The sequence below is a fragment of the Mirounga leonina genome, unplaced genomic scaffold (genome assembly GCF_011800145.1).
Source record: "Mirounga leonina isolate KUSES-001 unplaced genomic scaffold, KU_Mleo_1.0 Mir_115, whole genome shotgun sequence".
Lineage (NCBI taxonomy): Eukaryota > Metazoa > Chordata > Mammalia > Carnivora > Phocidae > Mirounga > Mirounga leonina.
Window position 1 is genome coordinate 43,388,195 of NW_023270268.1, and position 24,099 is coordinate 43,412,293.

The 24,099-nt window shown below is 35.9% G+C and overlaps 1 protein-coding gene across 1 annotated transcript in view; it reads left to right on the forward strand.

Moving 5' to 3' along the window:
• The window catches only part of CPA3 (carboxypeptidase A3), a 29,519-nt gene extending 5,806 nt beyond the window's left edge, over nt 1-23,713 (forward strand). Inside the window, exons 4-11 of the mRNA XM_034996478.1 lie at nt 5,954-6,056; nt 6,164-6,265; nt 7,318-7,419; nt 8,718-8,828; nt 9,748-9,838; nt 10,842-11,044; nt 13,040-13,124; nt 23,195-23,713. Of these exons, the coding sequence (XP_034852369.1) occupies nt 5,954-6,056; nt 6,164-6,265; nt 7,318-7,419; nt 8,718-8,828; nt 9,748-9,838; nt 10,842-11,044; nt 13,040-13,124; nt 23,195-23,382 (985 nt within the window). The 3' untranslated portion in view covers nt 23,383-23,713. The remainder of the gene's footprint in view (nt 1-5,953; nt 6,057-6,163; nt 6,266-7,317; nt 7,420-8,717; nt 8,829-9,747; nt 9,839-10,841; nt 11,045-13,039; nt 13,125-23,194) is intronic.
• Nucleotides 23,714-24,099: the final 386 nt, after the last annotated feature.

The window sequence follows — 24,099 nt, forward strand, 5'->3', positions numbered from 1 at the left end:
AAGAAAGAAAAGCACACCTATTGGACTGAGTCTATAGGAGCAGACACCATATTTAGATTCAGTAGTTAAAAACCCTAGTGTTTTTACTAAATTTTTTACATTTTAGATATTTGTATTTCAGATATATTTTAGATTATCTTTTCTTTGATCAAAAGTTAAAATCAGAAAATAAAGAATTATTAATGAAAGGTAATTCAGAAAACAACTACTAATATATATGGTATAACACTAATAAAGCAAAACAAATGATACAATTAAGTGAAATCTTAGTAAGATGCACATAAGATTATATGGGAAGTACAAAAGAAATCTATACCAAACTGACCAGTCTATACCAAACCAACTCCTCGACACTTCATATTAATGTCTAATTACCTAATAGTGATCAGACACAAATTCATATTCCAAGTGTACACACAGTCCTATCAGATAAGTATTCCAATCAAATAAATCATTCTAATGTCTTGTCCCATTCATTTTTCCTTTTGCTCTACATTTTTATATATTACTTGCCCAAGAGTAAAACAGGTATGCTGATAACCTGCTACAAACTGCAAAGAGATGCTGGTCATGGTGGAAAGCAGACAAGTGTGGTAAATAAGAATGTGGATTCTCAGTGAGGCTGTCTGGGTCCAGTCCCGTTTAAACTACATGTTAGGTATTTAAACATTGACAATTTACTTAACTTCTCTTCACCTCATTTTCTTCATCTCTAAAGGGTGTTTCATAGAGGTTTCATGAAGATTGACTGGGACCATAAAATCGCCCTTTGCCTGGTTCCTTTACTTCTACTAGTGCAAGTGAGGGAAAGACCACTTATACGTGTGTTTACATGAGTGCACACACACATATGAACACATACACACTCTACAACAGAGGATAACTAGGGGCTATCACTAGATGCTCCCTTCCCCTCTTAGTGAATAAATTAGTGCCTTAAAGTTTATTATCCAACACAGAGGTGTGCCTCAGATGTTGGGAAATCCATGTCAGTAAATGCCAAGTTGCATACACAGTAACCCAATTAGGGAGTTACTGGAGACAAATGGGATCTTGTGGAAACTTGAAATCATGCTTTTTGAGTAGCCCCTATCCTGCTGGAATGTGGGCATAGAAGAGGGGAGGCAATCCAGACCTCTAGTTTATAAGACACCATAACAATGATTCCGCATCCCTGGGATATGCTTCCCCATCTCTCTCTCTCTCTCTCTCTCTCTCTGTCTCTCTCTCTCTCTCACACACACACACACACACAAACACACACACACACACCCCAGAGCCTATGGCAGTCACATACATTGGCCTCCATTCTCCATTTGTTACTCTTTAAAAGCAACAGATGGAGGGAGCCCTGAAATTGTCAGAAAAGGATTCATCTTGTCTCTTCTCTGAACTTCTTATCTACTTCCTGACCTTGGGACACAGCCTTCTAGGAGAGCTGGTCAACTGGGCGAACTTTGCACAATACTCAGTAGACTAAGAAGACGACGGGTCTGAGGGCAATACCCAAGGGTTTCACTCCTTGTCACTGGAAGCACTGTTGTATAATGGCTCACAGCTGGAAAACTGAAGTCAGACACCTCTAGGTTCAAATCCCACCTTCTGCATTTTTACAGTTGTGTCAACTTTGGCAACCTCTACCTAACCTTTGGGGGTGATAACGGTACCCAATTAATAGTGATGATGTGAAGATTAAGTGATAAAATGTAAATACCATGCTGAGCTGAATGCCTGGTACATAAGAAAGGTTCAATAAACATTAGCCATTTATATCATTAAATCTTCAATGATAATTATTTATCCTTTCATCTACATTTAGGAATTTCTTTAACAAATTAAGCATATCTTGGAGCGCTAAAATAATATTTGGAAGAAAGTAATTTGGTTTCATCTGCTTAAGCCTGGCTGCTGGTTAGTGGAAGGGCTCATGAAAATAACATCTGGCCCTAGGGGCGCCTGGGTGGCTCAGTCGTTAAGCGTCTGCCTTCGGCTCAGGTCATGATCCCGGGGTCCTGGGATCGAGCCCCGCATCGGGCTCCCTGCTCCGCAGGAAGCCTGCTTCTCCCTCTCACACTCCCCTTGCTTGTGTTCCCTCTCTTGCTGCCTCTCTCTCTGTCAAATAAATAAATAAAATCTTTAAAAAACAAAATAACATCTGGCCCTAGTTCTTAATTTCCAGCCTTAGGCTTAATTTCTAGTCCCTATCAGCAACAATCTGGCACCATTCTGATGTCCTCATGCAGCTGCTTTATGGAAAGGTCGTATTTTAGCTCACACAATTTTCTTTTGCTGCTATTATCACAAGAGCTAAATTGATATGTGTAAGTCTAAAAATATTCTTAGATACAAGCTTCCTGTGACTAATTAATACTGCCTTCTTTTACAAATCAACCTCCGGGACCATAAAATTTCTTTTTTGCTTGGTTCTTCTATAAATGCACGTAGAGCAAAAGCTTCATACCCTCTTTAGAACTTAAAACAATTAATTAAAGCAATTCATTATGTCTATAGTGACCACCCAAAATATAATTTCTAATCCTCTCAGGCTTCGTGAGTTTTAGTGCAACATGCCCACACCTGATTCCAAATCTGGTGTCATAACTTTTCTTCTGAGAAATCACAGATTCATTATAAATCAAAAAGCCAAGCATACAGTGAATTAGATATAATGTGCATAATAATGTGTTTGTCAGTAATGTTAATGGGAATCAATATTCATGAGTAGTGCTTGGTGTCATGTGCTAAATAAACTCTAATTAGAAGTATACCTCATTTATCTTCTGTCTCCAAACTCAGATCAGTCAGTCAATCAGCAAGAAAAAACCGACAAGTAGAGTGGGTGCTACAGTGTCACAGTTCATTATCGTAAGAAATTGAAGATATCAGAATCAAACAACTACATACCTCCCCAGCCTGGGTTAAAGACGTGTTAAGTCTGTGAAGTGGTTGTCAATTTTGTGACTCAACTTCACTGTCATACTGAGCTTCACTGGGTACCTATGGCTTGCCAATCACTTCCCACATTTCAATTCATTTCATCCTCACCAAAATCCTGGCTGACATGTTTGGTTCCACTGTAAAAGTGAGTAAACTGAGGCTCAGAGAGACAGTTAATCCATCCAAGATCACATAAAGTATTAAGACAAAATGGGGCTGGAATCCAAGAATGGCCACAGAGTCTCTTCCCACCAGGTCACTACTTCCTTTTATGATTGGGTTCATGGAGGTGAAAGAGTACATGATACTGTCCTAAATGATTAGAATGCATGATAAAAAATAGACAGCATCTTCCTACATAGGACTTACCGCTAACAGAAGGAAAATACATATGCATTTCATCAGTGATAGTAATGCCTTTTTTTATAAGAAGTCAATTGGAACTATGATAATCCAAATAAGGAAACTATTCAAATACAACTTCAAACAATTCTTGATTTTAAATATTTCACTGAAATATTTCTATTATAAGCCATTGATCTCTATCCTGAAAAATAAAGTATAGTGAATACTAGGGTTTAATTTGGTTGAGGAATTACTATGACCAACACGAATTTTCACACTGTGCTATAAAAGAAGGATATCCTTAAGGGCTATTCACATTATTAAAATATGCTGGGTCACATGACCCCTGTGTTTGCTAAATCCTTCTGTCGATGTAGTTTATTTTCCTTTTTTTTGCTGTTAGCTACCACCTACTGATAGCATGCTTGCTTTTTTACAAGTCATTTTACCTATGTCCAATGTATTCCTTATGATGAATGAAGCTTTTTGTGAGGGTGTTTGTTAATCTCCGATGGCTGCAACATTATATTTAACATATTAAGGAATCTATAAATAAAATTCAATGCAACTAGACACCAATGGACAATAATAATTTGATCATATCGATAGATACCACCATATTAATCTCAAATGACAATCAACATTATATGTAGTGGTGAAAGACAGGTTTTCTTATTAAAAGCAGAAAAAAAATAGAATGCCCTCTTTCAACACTATTATTTTCCATTGTTCAGAGAGTTTAACCAATGCAATAAAGCAAGGGGAAAAAAATAGTTATTGGAAAAAAAGTAGAAAGTATAATTTTTACAGAAGAAATAACTACCCTAAAACCCCCCCAAAAAAACCCCTAAAGGCATAACTAAAAAATTCTTAGACGTGAAAAGATCATTTTTTAACTAATAAGATGGCTAATAGATAAGTGTAACCAAAGCAATAAGTTTTTTAAATATATGAATAACCAGTTCAAATGCCCAGGGAGAAAAAAAGCCACTCACAATACTAATAAAAATATATGAATAAACAAAATATACAAAATTTTACTGAAGAATCAAAAAGCTTTATTATGGTCCATTATTAATAAGGTTCTTCTCAAATTTATTCCTAATTTAGTACAATTCTAATGAAAAGCCTATATTTTTCTAATAATTCTCATAATTTCTAAAAATGATTCTGACCAAACATTTATTAAGAACAGGTAAAATTACTCAAAAATTTGGAAGCAAGAATAAGGAGACAGTACATTAAATATTAAAACTATAATTAAATATGGTTTGCTTCTTACACAAGAGTAGGAAAACAGATCAGTGGAGCACAACAGAAAATCCCCAAACAGACAGAATATACAAAAATATTTGAGTACATATAAGATGACAATGGCATTTCCAAAACATAAATCTTAAAGTCAAGCAAGGTTGCATTCAAACTCCCAACCCCAACACACACTAATTATGGGCATTTAAGCTTTCTAAGCAACAATGTCCCCATCTGTAAAATGGTGATAATATTAACAAGATGAAAATAAAATAAGGTATGTAAAGCAGGACCTGGCCCATATGAAACAAATGGATGTTCAAGTGAAAATGTCAGGTAGGCTGCTGGATGAACAAGCCATGGGAGAAGTAGGTGAAGAACTAGGGCCGTGGGAGGTTCAGGGAGAGTACAGAACTGGAAATACAAATGTGGGCAACCATTAGAGCCATGGAATTCAATGAGATGAGATGCGGTAACTCAGGAATAGAGATGAAAATAGAGAAGAGGGTAGAGGCATAAGAGCTCTGGGTCCCCAATTAGCCTCCTAACAATTCTTCCTGCCTCTTATTTCACCCTCTCCAAATCAGCCTAAGCATTTTCTAGCTCTGTAACTACAAACAAGTTATTTAAACACTTTGTGTCTCAGTTTTCTCATCTATAAAATGAGGATAATAATTTCATGTGAAGATTAAATGAGTTAATGTACATAAGGTGGTTTAGATCAATGACTGGGACATGGTGAGTACTAAGTAAGTGCCTACTATTACTGTTATTCAAGTTTCTCCCAGCTCTCAAAGTATGAAGTGATATGGGATGGTCAGTAAATCTGTGCGTAAGAATATCCACTATTGCCCGTGTTGTGTGTATGTGAATGTGTGTGTGTCTGAAGAAAGTTAGAGAATGACTATAGATCAATGCTGACCAACAGCAGTATAATGCAAGCCCCATGTGAAATTTTAAAGATTCTAGTAGCCACATTAAAAAAGTTAAAAAGCAACAGGCAAATTAATTTTAGCAATATATTTTATTCAACCCAATATTATGACTTCAAAATATTATTTCAACATGTAGTTAATATAAAACTCATTAGTGAGATGTTCTACATAATTTTTTATACAAAGTCTTCATAATGTAGTGTATACTTGACATAACAGCAACCTCTTTTTTGGACAGCCCCTATTTTAAATGCTCTATAGCCATGTGTGGCTGGACTACCATACTGAACAGCACAGCTCTAGATAAATGGGAAGATTTGAAGCCAGACACATGACATTTCTAAAAGAGATGGTTGGAGAATAACGATGATACAGGGCAAACTTGATCTAAGATAGAGAAGAAAAGAAAATTTCTGTAAATGAAAGATAACTGTGGGGTTTTTTCCTCCAGTAAATGTGTATTTTATCATTCCCCTGTCAAATAGAATCTTGATTCATGATCTACAAGAAGAGATTGAGAAACAGTTTGATGTTAAAGAAGATATCCCAGGCAGGCACAGCTATGCAAAATACAACAACTGGGACAAGGTACAGTATGAAGTGCCTGTACTTCAAAAAAAAAACTATAACCCTTAACATTTGTTCTCATTTAGTTTCTTTTATTCTAATTCCTCAAAATTGGTTTTGTTCTTAAGATTGTTGCTTGGACTGAAAAAATGGTGCATAAGCATCCCAAAATGGTCTCTCGTATTAAAATTGGAACCACTATTGAAGATAATCCACTATATGTTCTCAAGGTAATAATAATTCAAGAACTACTAATTGTTATTATTTTGGAAAAATATGAATTTAAAAGTTACTTTGTGACACAACTAGTGAATTTTGAGACAATAAAAATCTTATAATCTTTTTGAAGAACATATAAGCTCCAAATGTCCATTCAAAAATAGAAGTGACAGGTGGTTTTAGGTGGAACCAAGAAAGTCCCTGAACTAACCATTTGTGGGACACAATGGACAAACTCAGACAAATATCTTATCCCATATCTTTATTTGAAGAGTTTATGAAGTCCCTGGTGTATAAAACAGTTTTCCACCCATTAAAATTCAGGGAAGCTGGTGACTAAATGTCATGAAGAAAAGAGAAGTTTAAGTATCACAGAATCACAGGATCCTGGAACAGTACATGAAGCATTTCAACCCTATGTTGAAGGGGGATTCCCTTCTATAATGGACCTGACAATTACCGTTCAGCTGCTGCTGGATTTTTCTACATCCAAATACATTGTTCCCTAAAGCATGCCCTTAATAACTGGGAAGTCCTTCCTTACCCTGAATTCCCATCCATTCATTCTCTCCAACTACCCAGAACAAATCTAAATTCTCTTCAAAATGACAGCCCTTCAAATATCCAGCCACTGTTCCTCCTCCCCACTGCAAACACAACTACAAAATCTTTTCCACCTGAAGCTAAACATCCCATTTATGAAGCCAGAAAAACAGAAGGAAATGGCAGAAACAGAAACAGCATATAATCTATTTCTCAGACCAAAGGATGTTAACAATAAAATAAGAAAAACAATATATTGTGATTTTTTTAAAAAACCCTAAAAGCAACTCTGACACTAGGAAAATTTTTTTTAAAAATAGACTATGTAATATATTATGAATTATGTATAGACATTTAAGGATATGTACCATGGTCCTCCCTGAGAACAATATGTGCATATGCAGTTGTTCAACAGAAGACAGGGTAAGAATTGCTTTGAGCATAGGAATGAGTTATTGGACAACAAAGGATCAACGTGTGAGCTCATGCAAAATAATATCTCAAGTTTATTTTTAAATAGATTGGGAAAAGGGATGAAAAAAGAAAGGCTATTTTTATGGATTGTGGCATTCATGCACGAGAATGGATCTCCCCAGCATTCTGCCAGTGGTTTGTCTATCAGGTAAGTGAATCGGAACACTCATACAATTCTCCTTTGATTGTCAAATCTCCAGCACTTAACTGAGTGGCAACACCCCTTTCCAAATGAGTGCAGTTCCACTTAACTAGAAGGGCCCACATTTGGTGCTGTCAGGAAATAAATGCTCTGGATTTTACTCATCATTGGGGTTTTTATAAAATTGACACCTTCCTTCAAACTTCTTGAATTCCAGCTGACAGTTTATAAAACTAAAAGAATTTTTGGGGGCTATGATATCATTTCTCCTATAGTGAAGTATGGACAATCTGAAACTATCTTCATATTACAACCTATAATCTTGGCCTTTCTTCAGTGAGCCCAAAGCACAGACCTTGAGTTCCTGTTTAGATCTCTAATTGGCCAATGATGCACTTGGATTTTCATACTTCATTTCTTTTCCAAGGGAAAAATAACTCAGTTTTTTTAAAGGTAAATCCAGCTTATGAGTTGTTGTTCCTCTCATTCTATCCTATTCTGACTCCTACCATCTTTTAACTTTCTCTTTTCTGCCAGCTTTTGCATACAACATGCTGATGTAATATGCATGACAATGCCTTTCTGGGCATGGATGCTTTAACTAGGAATGAATCTGCCAGTAGAACTGATTTATCCCTGCAATTGTTTTAGCTCTTCCAGCTGAGGGCCAAGAGCTCCCCTTACTCAACCTATAAAGGAATACATGTGACAGGACTACAAGAAATCCCTTGGCTCTGGAACAGATGTACCTGGAAGAGATTTTCCAAGAATGAGAGAGATTTTAGGTAGCCATAGGAAGTATAGATAATTACAGAAAATTCAATCTGATGGGAGAAAAGGAGTTGATTGGTCAATCTAATGCTTGAGTTTTTTAATAATAGAGCATTTTTCTTTAATCTTATTTATAATTAATTTATGAATCCTCTCCAATATTTACATATTCCTATCTATATTTACCTAAAGGATGTGAGGGAACGAATCCATTTAAAGCAACGTGTACAGCTAATTTTTCACTTGGCCTCCATTCTTCCTATAAAACATATCTTGCATGCTATATGTGGAATGCTACAGTCTTGACAATTAAATGATCCTTTAAAGAATGGTCAGTTCAATAAATTTCACTAGTCTGAAAAAGTGACTTTTATATGGGTCACTTATTTTTATGCTATTTAGGGGAAATACTTTGAAATCATGTGATCTTGGGCAAATGACCAAAGGAATGGTAGTTATTACCATTATAGCCACAGCTTGCCACATGGTGATGAACTTTACACCACTAGCTTAATTTTTTCCTACTCCTACAGGCAGCCAAAACTTATGGAAAAAATAAAATTATGACCAAACTCCTGGACCGAATGAATTTTTATGTTCTTCCTGTATTCAATGTTGATGGATATATTTGGTCATGGACACGGGTAAGAGACCATAGTCTCTTGTTTGCATTTGGACAATACAGTATTTACTGACTTTAATGCACATTGATTGTTATGCATTAAGTTTAAGGTTTGAGTAACCAGTTAATTCTAATTCAGAAAAATGTAATTTTAAGAATCTCAATTTCAAACTAAGGTAAGCATGATTTCCTGGTTGCGCAGGTGTCCTTGAAATAATATGAAATTTCTGCTGCTGAAGCTAGTAATGAAAAAAATGAAATAGAGCAATAATTATAAAAGAAATGTATGTTATATAGTATGGCAAAAACACATTCTACCTAAAAATAAAAGTCAATTAAAGACATTCTGAACACTGATGTCAAAGCAAAAGGCACTATATTTCAATCTATCTGTAATAGAATTTGATGTGGAATAAATGTATCAAAAAATAAATAAATAAAAGAGTGACAGTTACCTGTCTATCTGTCCTTTAACTGGATGCATTACTGACCCATTGTTGCTAAATAAGATTAATACTGAACTTTCAGACAGATACTATCACATTCAGTTCTTTTCTGAAAATTATGCTCCAACAGTCACAATTTGGCCTGTTTTATATCTGAAATCTATAAATGGTGAAGGATGTAATGAAGTTATAATTTAAATTATAGGTAATTTCAGAACATTATTGATCATTTTCCAGTACCGAGAACTAATCAACAGTTTTTAAAGCTAACTAAATTATTTTATCAAGGTCTTAGAATATTAATGTAAAACACAATGTTTCTGAAAATATTACAAGTTCTAGGAAAACAATATATTTTTCTTTATAAAAAGGAGCCTCAGGTTAACTAGGTAGATTTCAAATAAAGCTGTAGACACTGCAGAGAGGGTCTGAAAAGATCAAATTGAAAAATGCAAACTGATCTGGTGTAAACACTTCCATCATTCAATCCTGCAGAACCGCATGTGGAGAAAAAATCGTTCCAAGAACCAAAACTCCAAATGCATCGGCACTGACCTCAACAGGAATTTTAATGTCTCGTGGAACTGTGAGTAGTACACTTGATCTCAAGGAAAATAGCTATAAAAGAGTGTTCAGATTAAACCACTGACTTATTTCAGTAAAAATACGTATCTCCTGAGTGTTAATTTTCTAATCTAAAAAATAAAAGATAATCATCCCTACTTAGAAATATTATGAATGTTTTGTTATATGGGAGGAAGTGGGGTTGTTTATCAAACCATCTCTTACTTAATATATCTAGCTTGCTAAAACTCAGGCATAATCCAGATGTACAAAAATTCAGATAATCTGAAGAGAGGTCTCAGGTCCCTCCTCTTCCTGGTCTGATAAAAGCTGAGAAGTACCAGTGGTTAAAACCAGCATACAGATAGTTCCTCAGATGTTTAGTGAAAAGAAACAGCTGGGGCAAAGAAAGTGAAAAGGTTTAATGGAAATGCAATGACAAGCAGAGGCCTGCTACATCAGATGACACTGTAGTTGCTACACAAATTTGACTTCCTCATTACATACATTCAAGGAGAAATTACCACTATCCCAATTCATAAATTTTTTCTTTACTTAACTTGGTTGAAAATACCACCTCAGCTTTTAATTTTATTCTACCATAGTAATTATGATAATATCAGCTACCCCTAAGTGAGAGCTGCCTGATGAAATGGGTTGAAGAAACTCAAACTCAAAAAGGGTAATTCACACCAGTCCCCAACAAGTTGGAGTGGAGCTGAACTAGAACTGGGGTCTATCTGGCTCCAGGCCCTGGGCTGCTTCTGGTGTATTATTCCTGTAATCCTGGGAAACAGAGGCAAAATAAACAAAGCTAAGAACATTCTAGTGGGCTGGGTCTGTCACATTCTGAGTTGTGTGTACAAAGTTGGTCTGCAACGACTTTGACACCAGAAACACTGAGGCAGCACTGTAAACCTGGGAGATGAAAATGTTTAAAACATTTTGTGAGTCCATGTCAGAAGAGGCAGGAGCTTTTCTGATGCGGAGCAGACTATGATCTCATCCATCCATGTCCACTGCAGCTTTTCCAAACACCAAGAATCCATGTGCAGATACCTATCAAGGCCCAGAACCAGAGTCCGAGAAAGAGACCAAAGCTGTCACTGACTTCATTAGAAGCCACCTGAAATCAATCAAGGCCTATATCACCTTCCACTCCTATTCCCAGATGCTACTGTTTCCCTATGGATATACATCAAAACTGCCACGGAACCATGAGAACCTGGTATGTAGAAAAAAACCTACGGTTATGCACTGACTGCGCCATTGACTTTCATGAACAACTGTTCTTTATGAACAGCTGCATAATGTTGAAAGAATTTCACATTTTAATACCAAAGGAAAGAACTAATAAAGTTTACCTTAAAGTTTATCTTAGACTTAAAAGTCATAATTCCTAGATTAATTTTTCATGTGATAAAAAGATAAAATCTTTCAATGTGATTCTAAGATAAAGCCAGTAGGAAACAATATCTAGGCCATCCAGACTAGAATTCCATTACTACACAGATTGTTATATCAACATTTACCATAGACATACCTGTAAAACCACATGCAGCAAAAGTCTAATAGAACAGCAAAGATATCTATTTCTGTCCCTAAAACACCATTTTTAAGAAGATCCACAGTATTTTTATCCTCCTCATCAATTTGGAAGCAATATTAATTCTGTTACTATCCAAAGAAAGAACATTATGAATGTTTATGAAGCTTCCTCACTGAGAACACACTGTCTTTCAAGAACTAAGATCCACTATGCATCCTTTTTCCTTTGTATGAAAACTAATTTGATCATGTTGGATTAAAACAAACAAAACCTCTGCATATGGGTTCCAGTGCATCACAAGAACCCCCAGTGTGAATATCCATTAAAAAGGGATATTTTTAATTGTTGTAAAAGACAAGAAATAAAGCAGATAAAGTTCAGTGTCCGAGATCCCATGAGGGGCTGATAAATACAATACATTCAGTAAAAACTATGGTTCCAGTACTGCCTCTTATTTTTAAAAATATTTTTTTAAAAAGAAGTCACAATTGTCATTTTGATTTCCATCCATTGTATTCAGCATGATAGCATTTAATTTCAGTTGCAGCAGAGATGTGAACCAGTCATTAAAACCATCTGTAGGGACGCCTGGGTGGCTCAGTTGGTTAAGCAGCTGCCTTCGGCTCAGGTCATGATCCCAGGGTCCTGGGATCGAGCCCCGCATCGGGCTCCCTGCTCGGCCTCTGCCTACTTGTTCTCCCTCTCTATCTCTCTGTCAAATAAATAAATAAAATCTTTAAAAAAAAAAAAAACCTGTATATATACAACAAAGAAAATATACAAGCAATATGTGGCCCATAGTCATTTATTTAGCCGATATAGCTAAGACTCTGAACCCATGAGTTTGATTAGTTCATGAAAAGCTACAGCAATGCAATTTCAGTCTGCCCTTAGGAAAATGGTATTATGGATTAAAAATACAAATACACACAACAAACCATTCTGAGTAAAGAGTTCTTACACAGCCACTAAATTAATTAAGAAAAAAGTTATCTTTTTGTTATATACATTACACGTACAAACTAAAAATCTTCGAGGGAACAAATATGTTAGTGACTATATTCCATTAAAATTCATTCCAATAATCATTCTCATAGCATGAAACACTAATGTGTATTAAAGGTCATGAAATGCATTCACCCTGGAAGATAAACTCTAATTTAACAACTATTTTAAAGAAGAGTCAACCACATTTCTTCCCTCAGCATGCTAAAATCCAATGTGGAAAAAGTTCTTTGGCAATGTGGCGCCCATAAAACAAAGGAAGCAGGAACATGGAAGAAACTGATTTTGGAAGAGACAAGTATCTGCAGCCAAAAAGTATATGAGAGGAAGTAGAAAGAATACGTTTTTTAGAAGGACGGACAAAAGGAAGAAAGCAGGGAAGTGGGTGAGGCGGGGAGAAAAATGAGGGAGGAAGAAAGAAGAGAGAGAAAAGAAAGAATAGAATCCAAAATGAGATATGGCATTACTATTTATAACTGATTTCACATTTAGAATTCTTCACAATGACAATATATCTTACCAAAAATAAATTTCTCATTTAACCATTGATTTTATTTTGATCTTCAGTTGTCAAATAACCAGTAAAATTTCCTTTTTTTGATTCCCAACAAATTAATAACATTTACACAGTTTCATATCATTCCAACTCTAATTTCCCTTTTTTTCCAGGCCAAAGTTGCAAAGATCGGCACTGATGTTCTAGCAACTCAATATGAAACCCACTACATCTATGGCCCAATAGCATCAACAATCTGTAAGTTTTTCCTAGTATTTACTGTGTTATTTTCCCTAATTCTTTTTATAAATATTAAAGAAATTTCAGGATTTGTAAATTAGGATTAGAACATGTAGAATTGCTAACTTAAACTTCAGTTTTAATGGATGATTCTGAATTACATGTGAATCTAGGGGATACATTTTGCCCTCTTGGGGGATAAGATTTTTCTAGAAACAAATTATACAAGGTTACAAGGTCAGTAGAAATTGTTGAATCAAGATGAAGTTTTGGGGGCTCCTGGGTGGCTCAGTCGTTAAGCGTCTGCCTTCGGCTCAGGTCATGATCCCAGGGTCCTGGGATCGAGTCCCACATCGGGTTCCCTCCTCGGTGGGAAGCCTGCTCTCCCTCTCCCACTCCCGCTGCTTGTGTTCCTGCTCTCGCTATCTCTCTCTCTGTCAAATAAATAAATAAAATCTTTAAAAAAAAAAAAAGATGAAGTTTTGGTTTAATTCATCCACCTTCCTGTTCCCCACCAACATTTATCCTCACGGGAACTAACAAGAATTAGTTGGAGCGACTCAACAGTTTTTGTTGGTAGTGGTGGTGGTGTTGAATTGGACAGTTTTCCCTAGCTCCTGGTAGGAAAATGGGCAGGCCAAAAGTTTCAGCCACTTAGGTCATGTAAAACCAGTTTCATGTCCTTCTCACCAGCCCCTTCCTATTGTGTTAAACTAAAATGTGTGTGGCAGATTAAGAAAGAGGATGTAAAGGTTCTAGTTCTGTTGCTTTTGTTTTAGTGTCTAAATACCACTTCTTACTCTTCACTATTTTTAGACTTTCTTTGTGCATTTTTTTAATTACTGACAGATTTCTGACAAGTCAGGCACTGTGCTTGGCCCTTGATTTCACAATCTCAATTAATCTCACAACATCCTATGAGGTAGGCTATACTTGTAACTGGCTAACCTGGGATTTAGTTCAACAAAACCAAAACCCATGATCTTGACCACTGTACATAATGCTTTCTCATTTGGTTTCTGCAGCTAAAATAACCAGGTTTTTCTATTTTTAAGCAATGAAAAGAAATTCATTTGATTTTTCACCAAAGACCATTAATTCAGACCTTGGGAAGTGAAATCATTTTTTCCCTTATAGCAAGATCCCACTGATGTTAGTTTAGAAATACTTCACTAAAAATTGCCTTTTCTCCAAATCGCTTCAATTCTTAGAATTGAAGAATGGAAAATTCCCAATGAACTGCTTACAAAACTTTAACTTCTAACAAAACTTAATTCCTCAAAAGCATGGATTACACTTCAGATCTCTTCTCAGACCACAAAATATATAGCCCAGTGCAGGGCATGGAACAACAGCAGAATTAATTCCCATAAACGTGCTCAATTAAAATAGCACCCTGACTGATCCAAAAACAGTGAATATGGATTGAAAACACAAGACTAGACTTGACCTAGCCTGCATCACTCTCTAGAGCCATGACATCCAATATTTTTAAACATTTGTTTAAAGATTTTATTTATTTATTTCAGATAGAGAGTGAGAGAGAGAGAGCATGAGTGGGGTGAGGGACAGGGGGAGAAGCAGACTCTCTGCTGAGCAGGGAGCCTGATGTGGGGCTCAATCCCAGGACCCTGGGATCATGACCTGAGCCGAAGGCAGACGCTTAACTGACCGAGCCACCCAGGCGCCCCTAAACTTTAAACTTCTGATGAACAACCCACCACCACCAAACACATATACTTATTTCCATTATGCTTTTTAAATTTGTGGATTGAAAAAAAGAAATATGTATGTGTGAATCCACGGATCCTTGCAATAATTCTACCTGGCCACACCTTATAAACTACTTCCTCAACCCAAGCTAAAAGTATTAACTTGGAACTAAAGTCTATACCCTCAATAATTGCTAATTGCTATGGAATTCAAAAATGCCAAAATCATCACATACAACTTCCAGAGCCAACTTATTGGAAGCTCCTTTGGTGGAATTAGAAAAATGACCAAAAAACCAGACAAGTCCCATTCCCAGAGAACATCATCAGCAATCACCTATCAACCAATCTTTGTTAAAAGGCTGAAGAGAAAGTATAGTGACACAATCAATTGCGTGTATCCAAACAGATCTCTTGCTGCAACATAGCCATGCTAGAGATTCATTACACAAAGTGGATGAAAATGAGCTTTCTAAAAAGATGATATACTCAACTATGTAAGTGGACCAAAAGTGAGCAAAGAACGAGAGGACAGACTAGAACAGCAATTTAAAATGGCAGCCTACTTAGTGGATATTGAGAAATTGCAGGACCAGACAAGCTAGATACTCTTGGCAGCAAAGAACAAAGGGTTCCAAACAGGAACACACTTTGCAAATGGCAACTAGAACATCAAAGGATTATTGTTCTCACACTTTACACACATATATATGCAATGTATATTTACATATATATGCAAATTATGAGCACACTAAAGCTATGCATGGCATTGTATCACAGTCAATTTAATGAGCAAGAATTTATGGAATGCCTCCATCATAGCCCAGAACTTTGCAGTTTTGAGAGGTAGGTTAGAAGAATTAAGACATAATAACTGCTCTCAAGAAGTTACATTCTAACTGGGAGAAAGAGATAGCCAAAAATACCATGGCTGGAAGCCACCATGTATCACTTTCAAAGTGGGAGGACAGGGTGAAGAGGAATTACTATTCCGTACAACTTTGTAGCAGTATCTTAAATTTTTTAAATTATATTAAAAGATTTTCTTAAAGAAATGCAGATTTAGAAAGAATTGCCTCTTCCAGACAGGGCTGCAGCAGCTTGATAGATGTTTAAAATTTTTAGGAGTGAATGCTTTAATAAAACATCTGATTGAATCAAACACTCATGAGAAGCAGGGGGTAACAAAGTGTTGCTGACTGGGTAAGAACAGAAAGTAAGGGCACCCCACAATTAAAGTTTAGTCATTCCAACACCCTGGTTGTCACTTAACAAGTCCCAGGACGCAGGGAAAGCATCTATAGCATTTGCTAGTGGTTTTCTCCCTTTGATTTGATGGAGACCAAAGAAAAGGCTGAGGGAACATTTTTAAAGCCAAATTATGGAGAGAGCTCTGACCTCCAGAAAAAACAAGTATGCAATTTGAACATAAGAAGCAAATATAGCAAATAAATAAAAATCATAAAATTTGAAACCAGGAGGAAATCTAGGAGACGATCTAATTCCTGGTTCTCAAGCCTGACTTCCCATCAGAATCATCTGAGCTTTTAAAATATGTGGATGATTAAGCCCCACCCACAGAAATTCTGATTTCATTAGTTTGTGGTGGGGGTCAGTCACTTGCATTTTTTTAAAGTACCCAAAGTAATTCAAAGATGAAACTAGGTTTGAGAACCACTGGTCTAAGCTTAATCCCTCATTTATAGACTACAAAAATAAGATACAGAAAGATTTTATCAATTTGGAGAAAAACAGGAACAAAGATCAGCGTTCCAGACCAGAATCAAATGGTATACCAACTACTTTGTCACAAAGCAGCAATATTTAGATGGCACAGAAACTGATGTAAAAGATTGTGAAATGTTTACATTTGTATATTGATGACCTATCCAATCCTTATCATCTTAGAAATAACTGAATATAGTATCTGGTTAGTAAGAACACTTCACTGAATTGATAGGAACAGATTGCTTGCATCATTAATATCATCCCTCTGTGAGTCACATCATAAATTAAAAAGCTACTTTTTTTGCTTTTTTTTTATTATGTTATGTTAATCACCATACATTACATCATTAGTTTTTGATGTAGTGTTCCATAATTCATTGTTTGCGTATAACACCCAGTGCTCCGTGCAGTACGTGCCCTCTTTAATACCCATCACCAGGCTAACCCATCCCCCCACCCCCTCCCCTCTAGAACCCTCAGTTTGTTCCTCAGAGTCCATCGTCTCTCATGGTTCATCTCCCCCTCCAATTTCCCCCTCTGAAACAAATAATACATTATATGTTAAAAAAAAAAAAAAAAAAAAAAAAGATAGCAGGAAGGGAAAAATGAAGGGGGGGGAGTTACTTTCAAAGTGCCTTTCTTTTTTTTTTTTTTAAAGATTTTTTTATTTATTTATTCATGAGAGACAGAGAGAGACAGAGGCAGAGGGAGCAGCAGGCTCCCCGTGGAGCGGGGAGCCCGATGCGGGACTCGATCCCAGGACCCTGGGATCATGACCTGAGCCGAAGGCAGACGCTTAACCGACTGAGCCACCCAGGCGTCCCTCAAAGTGCCTTTCTTGTTGCCTTCCCCACACACCAAATTGCTAGATCTGCTCCTGTATCTCAACCTGGTACTCTTTTCCACGCTCTGTACCACTTCTGCATTTTGAAAAACAGAAAATCAAGACCTCACATTTGTAGCTCACAACACCCAATCTCTATCTACTAAGACATTCAAGCTGAGATTATATTAAGGCATAACAAAAATGCAGAGAAAATATTTCAATTTATGCCCACACACCTCTAGCTTAGCTCTTGCTTCAAATAAAACTTTCACTTAGTATTGACATAAAAGTGCCGATCATTATGTTTAATGCATGTCAATAATGCTTTTTTTGAAAAACACATGTTAAGCCACCAGCATTATGTTATGTAGATTCCTGTGGGCTGAAACCGGATTCCCAGTTTGGTTCAGTTTTATTTTGACTTGTTTTGATTGTATTACAGTAAGTTCCTTGCACCTAATGTGCCTTGAAAGGTGAAGAATTTTTTTTAATGACAACATATTAAGAAAATGTTGTCGACAACAAAAAATTATCTTGTAGAACTCAAAGAAGACTTTTTACTGGGAGGACTATAGATTGACATACAGTAGGTAGTATAGTACAATGGTTAATAACACAAACTCTAAAGACATGCAGCTTGGGTTTGATTCCTGACTCAACCATGTACTAGCTAGTGTCTTTGAGCAAACTGTTCAATCCCTCTGGGCCTAAATTTCCTCTTCTGTAAAACAGCAATTGGTGCTTAAATCCTAAGGTCGTGATAGGAATTTATGAAATGAGTTAATATACATGAAGCACTTAAAAGGGTACCTGGTATTTAGCAAGTGGTTATATTTTATAAATATATACACATATTTTAGTAGGTTTAGATGTAGATAAATAGAAGGCTAAGTATCATGTTCAAAATATTAAGTTCTATAAACATGTATTCTTACAAGTAAAAAGCTTTCAGTGTTGCATTTATTTTATGCCTTATATAGTTTTTGTTTGCAAAGTTAAGGTTTTGAAGATACAAAAAGTGGTATCATAAAAGAAAATGTAGGGGCACCTGGGTGGCTCAGATGGTTAAGCATTGGCCTTCAGCTCAGGTCATGATCCCGGGGTCCTGGGATCAAGTCCTGCATCTGGCTCCTTGCTCAGCGGGAAACCTACTTCTCCCTCTCCCACTCCCCCTGCTTGTGTTCCCTCTCTTGCTGTGTCTCTCTCTCTGTCAAATAAATAAATAAATAAAATCTTTAAAAAAAAAAGAAAAAAGAAAATGTATTACACTCAATAACATCACACAATTATGAAGAACCACAAATTGTATATATTCTCAACAACCACTATTAATCTTAATGAGAAATTTCACATAAAGCAAATTTGTCAAAGTGAAATAGCCACACTCTTTAACTCTTTTAAATCACAATAGTTTACTTAACTGCAAATGGGGAGCTAGTACAGCTAGAAATTGGCCAAGTTTATTAAAATGCCTAGTACACTCTAAATCACCATATAAGACGTAATTCCTACTTACCCTACCTCTGTTGCTACCAAACTCTTACTTTATGTGCCTTTTTCTAATGAACTTAAACCCAACTCTAACTAAAAATGACAGCCTTCTTGATCACTAAAGCCAATACACTTACCTCAGCTCACAGGTTCCACAAACTCCCTACAACACTGGACCCTGTTGATATCCCTTCTTCTTGCCATTCCTTTGCCTTCCTTAACAATGAACTCTTGGATTGCCACCTCCTTCTTCTTTTCTACTCTGTCTCTGCTGACTGCTTCTAAAAGTAGACATTTTCAAAAAACACAGGTACACTACACACATACCACACAGAGTTCTCCCTTCAGAGAGAACTGCTTCTTCCTCATCAGGGAAGCACTCTCTATCCTGCAGACTAGAGCCCTCATTTGCCACCTAGGGGCACCAGGTGGCCAAGCTAGGGGGACCACCTTCCACCCACGCAATAGTTACCTGCAGCAATCAATGGGAAACCAGCCGCACTAGGGGAACCAACCAGACCAAAATAGCCATGCAAAGATTTTGAAAACCATATTGTCACTGGAACCATAAGTCACAAAAGAAGATCAGGGCCTGCATGCTAAATCTAAACAGGATGAATGACTGCTAAAGTAGATTTCAGTTAAGATTTAAAATTTAACATAATGGACAAAATGTCCAGGATAAAAGGAAAAATCACTTGTCACAACAAAAATGAGGAAAATCACAGCATGAATGAGAAAAGACAATCAACAGATACCAACACTGAGATGATTTACATGTTGGAATTATCTGATAAGAATTTTGAAGTCACCGTCATAAAAAATGCTTCAACAAGTAATTAGATAGCCTTGAAACAAGTGAAAACACAGAAAATTTCACCAAAAAAATGCAAGATATAAAAGGAACCAAATAGAAGTCACAGAACTAGAAAATACAATAACTTGAATTCTTAAAAACTCACTGGAAGGGCTCAATAGCAGAATGAATATGATGGACAGAAGAATCAATTAACTTAAAGACAGAATAAGAATTCAGTCAATCTGAAGAGAGAAAACCAATTGAAAAAAAGATAAGCAAAGCTTCACGGACCTGAGGTGTAGTAACAAAAGATCCAACATTCATATCATCAAAGTCTCAGAAGAGGAGAAGGAGAGTAAGAATGGAAAAAATATATGAAAAAATAAAGACTGAAATTTATAAAATTTCCTAAAAACATAAACCCACATACCAAAGAGCTAAGTGAATGCCAAACAGGATAAACTCAAAGAAATTCACATCGAGTACCTCATAATTAAAATTCTGAAAACTAAAGACAAAGAAAAAACTCTTGAAAGCAACCAGAGAGAAACAATCTAGAGGGGAAAAACAATTCAAAGGACAGATTTCTTATTGAAACCATGGAAAACCAAAAGGAAATGAGAATATTTTTCAAGTGCTAAAAGAAAAGAACTACCAACCCTAAATTCTATATTCAGCAAAAATATCCTTCATAAGTGAAGAGGAAATGAAGACCTTCTCAGATAATGGAAAACTTTAAGAGAATTCATCACCCAAAGATCTACCCTTTAAAAATGGCTAAAGGAGGCTCTCCAAATAAGAAAGAAATATAACAGGAGAAGCCTTAAAACTGTAGAAAGGAAGCAAGAACAATGGATTAGATAATGAATGAATGAATGAATGAATGAATGAATGAATGAATGAACAACTATCTCTTCAAGATGGTGAAGTCACAAAATATAACTCCATTTGATGTGATCTTCAATGCATGTACAGAAGTACTCAAGACAATTATATTTAAAAAGTAGGAAGATAAAAAGAACCTAAATGCAAGTGAGATTTCTATATGTCACTTGACATGGTAAAACAGATATCAGCAGGTGATGGTAAATTATATATGTATATTGTAATATCTGGAGCAACCACTAAGAAAACTCCACAAAGTGATAGACTCAAAAATGTTATTATAAATACATCAAAACTGGGGCACCTGGGTGGCTCAGTTGGTTAAGCATCTGCCTTTGGCTCAAGTCATGATCCCAGGGTCCTGGGATCAAGCCCCATGTCCAGCTCCCTGCTCAGTGGGGAGCCTGCTTCTCCCTCTCTCTCTGCAGCTCCCCCTGCTTGTGCTCTCTCTCTGTCAAATAAATAAATAAAATATTTTTAAAAATAAAATAAAATAAAAATAAATCAATACATCAAAATGGCATCCTTAAAACGTACATTTAACCAGAAAAAGTAAATAAAAGAGAAATAGAAGAATGAAAAACAGATGGAACAAATAAAAATCAAACAATAAGATGGCAGATTTAAGTCATATCAATAATTTACCTAAGGATATTAAATAAAGACAGATTGGCAGAGTGGATTTAAAAAAATACAACTGAATAATACACTGTCTGCAATAAACTCATTTTAAATATAAGATGGGTTGAAATGGAAAGGCCTGAAAGAGATATACCATGTGAATGTTAATCAAGGAGAAGTGGTCATATTAAATATCAGATAAAGTAAATTTCAGACCAAAAAAATTTGCTAGAAACAAAGAGGGACATTAATAAAGATAAAAGGATCAATCCACCAAGAAAATATAATGATCCTGAATGTGTGCAAGCCAATTTCACCTATAATATTTCTGCCAATACCTTCAAAATTCATTTTGACAAGCTCCTTCCTAAATGTGGCTGATGCTAAACATCCTTTTGTCTTCCCTCCTTTATCCCTTCTTTTCACCATCACTACCCTCTCTGAGTTTCTATTTCTGTTAATAATGTGTAGATTGTTTTCAGCTACCCAGACTGAAATCTCAATCATTTTTATCAGATTTTGTGACTCTTCCATTCCAGCATTTCTGACATAAAGCCCCCAAAGATATTCCCACTGTGGTGACCCTACACAAGTTCAGGCTTTCATCTCACAATACCTCCTCACTGGTCTCTACTCATTCCAGTTCAGGTTAACTGTCCTAAGTGCAACACTAAAATAATTATTATTGCCTCCCAAACAAAATACCTGTCCTGATTTATCAGGTTTTCTGAGCTTTGCCCACAAACTGTCACTGCTCCATTTGTTCCAGTCTAGCTGGATCTCACTGGTCCCTAAAAAGGCCTCCATGCTTTTCCATCTTTGTAGCTCACTGACCAGAATGCCCTTCTTCCATGTCCATCTGGAAAAATACCTTTCAAGGCTCTACATCATGAAGGTGGTACTTAGTAGGCATTGAGCATGAAATGTCATCATCCTCACCAGACATACATAATGTTTTTTTTAAATCTTCATAAGAGAATGTACCTTTCTTATGGTACTTACATATGCTACCCTGTCTCTATTGATTTGTGTCTTTGAATTCTCTCCCCTAAACAGTAAGTTCCCAAAGACACCAATATCATCTTTATCTTTGTACCCTGCACAGCCACCCTCCACAGTGCCAAGTAAAGTGCACTGTGCATATTAAAGCTTTAATAAATATTTGTAGACTATACTTTCAGGGATCATTTCTATAGTTTGTTGAATAGTTTAAAAGCCAACCCTCCTTCTACCAAAATATTTCTTCCCTCTTTCTGCATCACAGCTTTGAATTTTCATCATTCAAACCTAAAACATTAATATTAAACTCATTATCTGTCCTAGAACATAAATGATTCTATGTACAAGAAAGTAGGTTTCTTATTATGCAAAGCAGAATATACATAAATGCATTTATAGTATATATATACATGTACTTGTATAAACCTTATATGTACATAATTTATAGATTCTGTTTAGATTTTCAAATAACATTCTTAGTAAAATCTCATAAAAATTGACATTGAAAAGTTGGATTAAAGGTCTAAATACATCCTTAAAATAACTTATTTAAGCTTTCTTGGTCTTTTAACTATAAAAATCATTTAACCAAGCAACGTGAATAGAAAGAGACCTGAACTATTAGAAAGAACGTACTTTTGCCTAGCCTGTATGCATGATTTTTTTGTCGAGTTTTCAGTGACCAGAGGCCCCGCCTCAGTTGGTTTCCACAGCTGCTTGCACTTGCCCAGACCACCTCCATCTGCAACACTGTGTGCCCAGGAAACAAAATCAATTTAGAGTACTGACCCAAGCAAAATGTAATTTTGAAAATGCAGCACATATTTAAAATTTGTGGTGGATCCCAAAACCATGATTATGTTGTACTCTACACTCTATACTATGTAGATCACTACTGCCATTAATTACTGCAATTAACTGTACACATAATTATGTTTTACTGCTAATTTTACACCAGTGAATTTCCATTTCAAGAAAAACATTAGCATTTGTTTCTAATTAAATATTTATTGTTTGTGTTTTACAGACCCAACATCAGGTTCTTCTTTAGACTGGGCTTACAACCTGGGCATCAAACACACATTTGCCTTTGAACTCCGAGATAAAGGCAAATTTGGTTTTCTCCTTCCAGAATCTCTGATAAAGCCAACCTGTAAAGAGACCTTGCTAGCTGTTAAGTTTATTGCCAAGTATATCCTCAAGCATACTTCCTAAAGAAGTGGCCTCAGTTTGGAATAAGCCAATTAATCCTTCTTTGTGCCTTTTACCAGAAAGTCAATCTTCAATTATCCCGAGATATAACTTCCACATTACATGAATAGGTCCCTCTCTTGCTCACTTAAGTCCTACGTTAATTCTTTTTGCTTTTATTTACTCTTAATAGCACCTTAACAAATAGCTTTAAGTGAAAGCTTTCAACTATCTTTCTTTGCTCCAAATAAAGTTCGAACCCAGCAAAAAGTATATTTTGAGTATTCTGAAACATGATATACAGTGGGTCACAGAAAAGAAATGAGAACCTTCTCCAGAATCAGATTTTCCATGTGGCTGCAGCATTTCATGTAATAATATAATAAAATAAATTGTATTCCAAAATGCATCTTCTGTTTTTTTATAAACTATACTCTCTATATTTCTCTATTAGCGTTAATAATCAAGCATTAATGTGTCTCATGCAGTCGGTTAATAAGAAATAATATCTTCAATTCAAAAACATATTTTGCCTGCATATATATTTATTTTTAATAGAAGCAGACATTGTTTATATCTTCACAATAGCAAAAGGATGTCCTAGCAGGAAATAAAGTGGTTCATACAGAGATGAATCTCAGTGCCTCAAACAATCAATCCAGTTCTCATCAACATAACATACATTAAATTCAAAATAGTTTAATTTAACATGCCATAACCCAAGAAAACTACCTGCCAAAA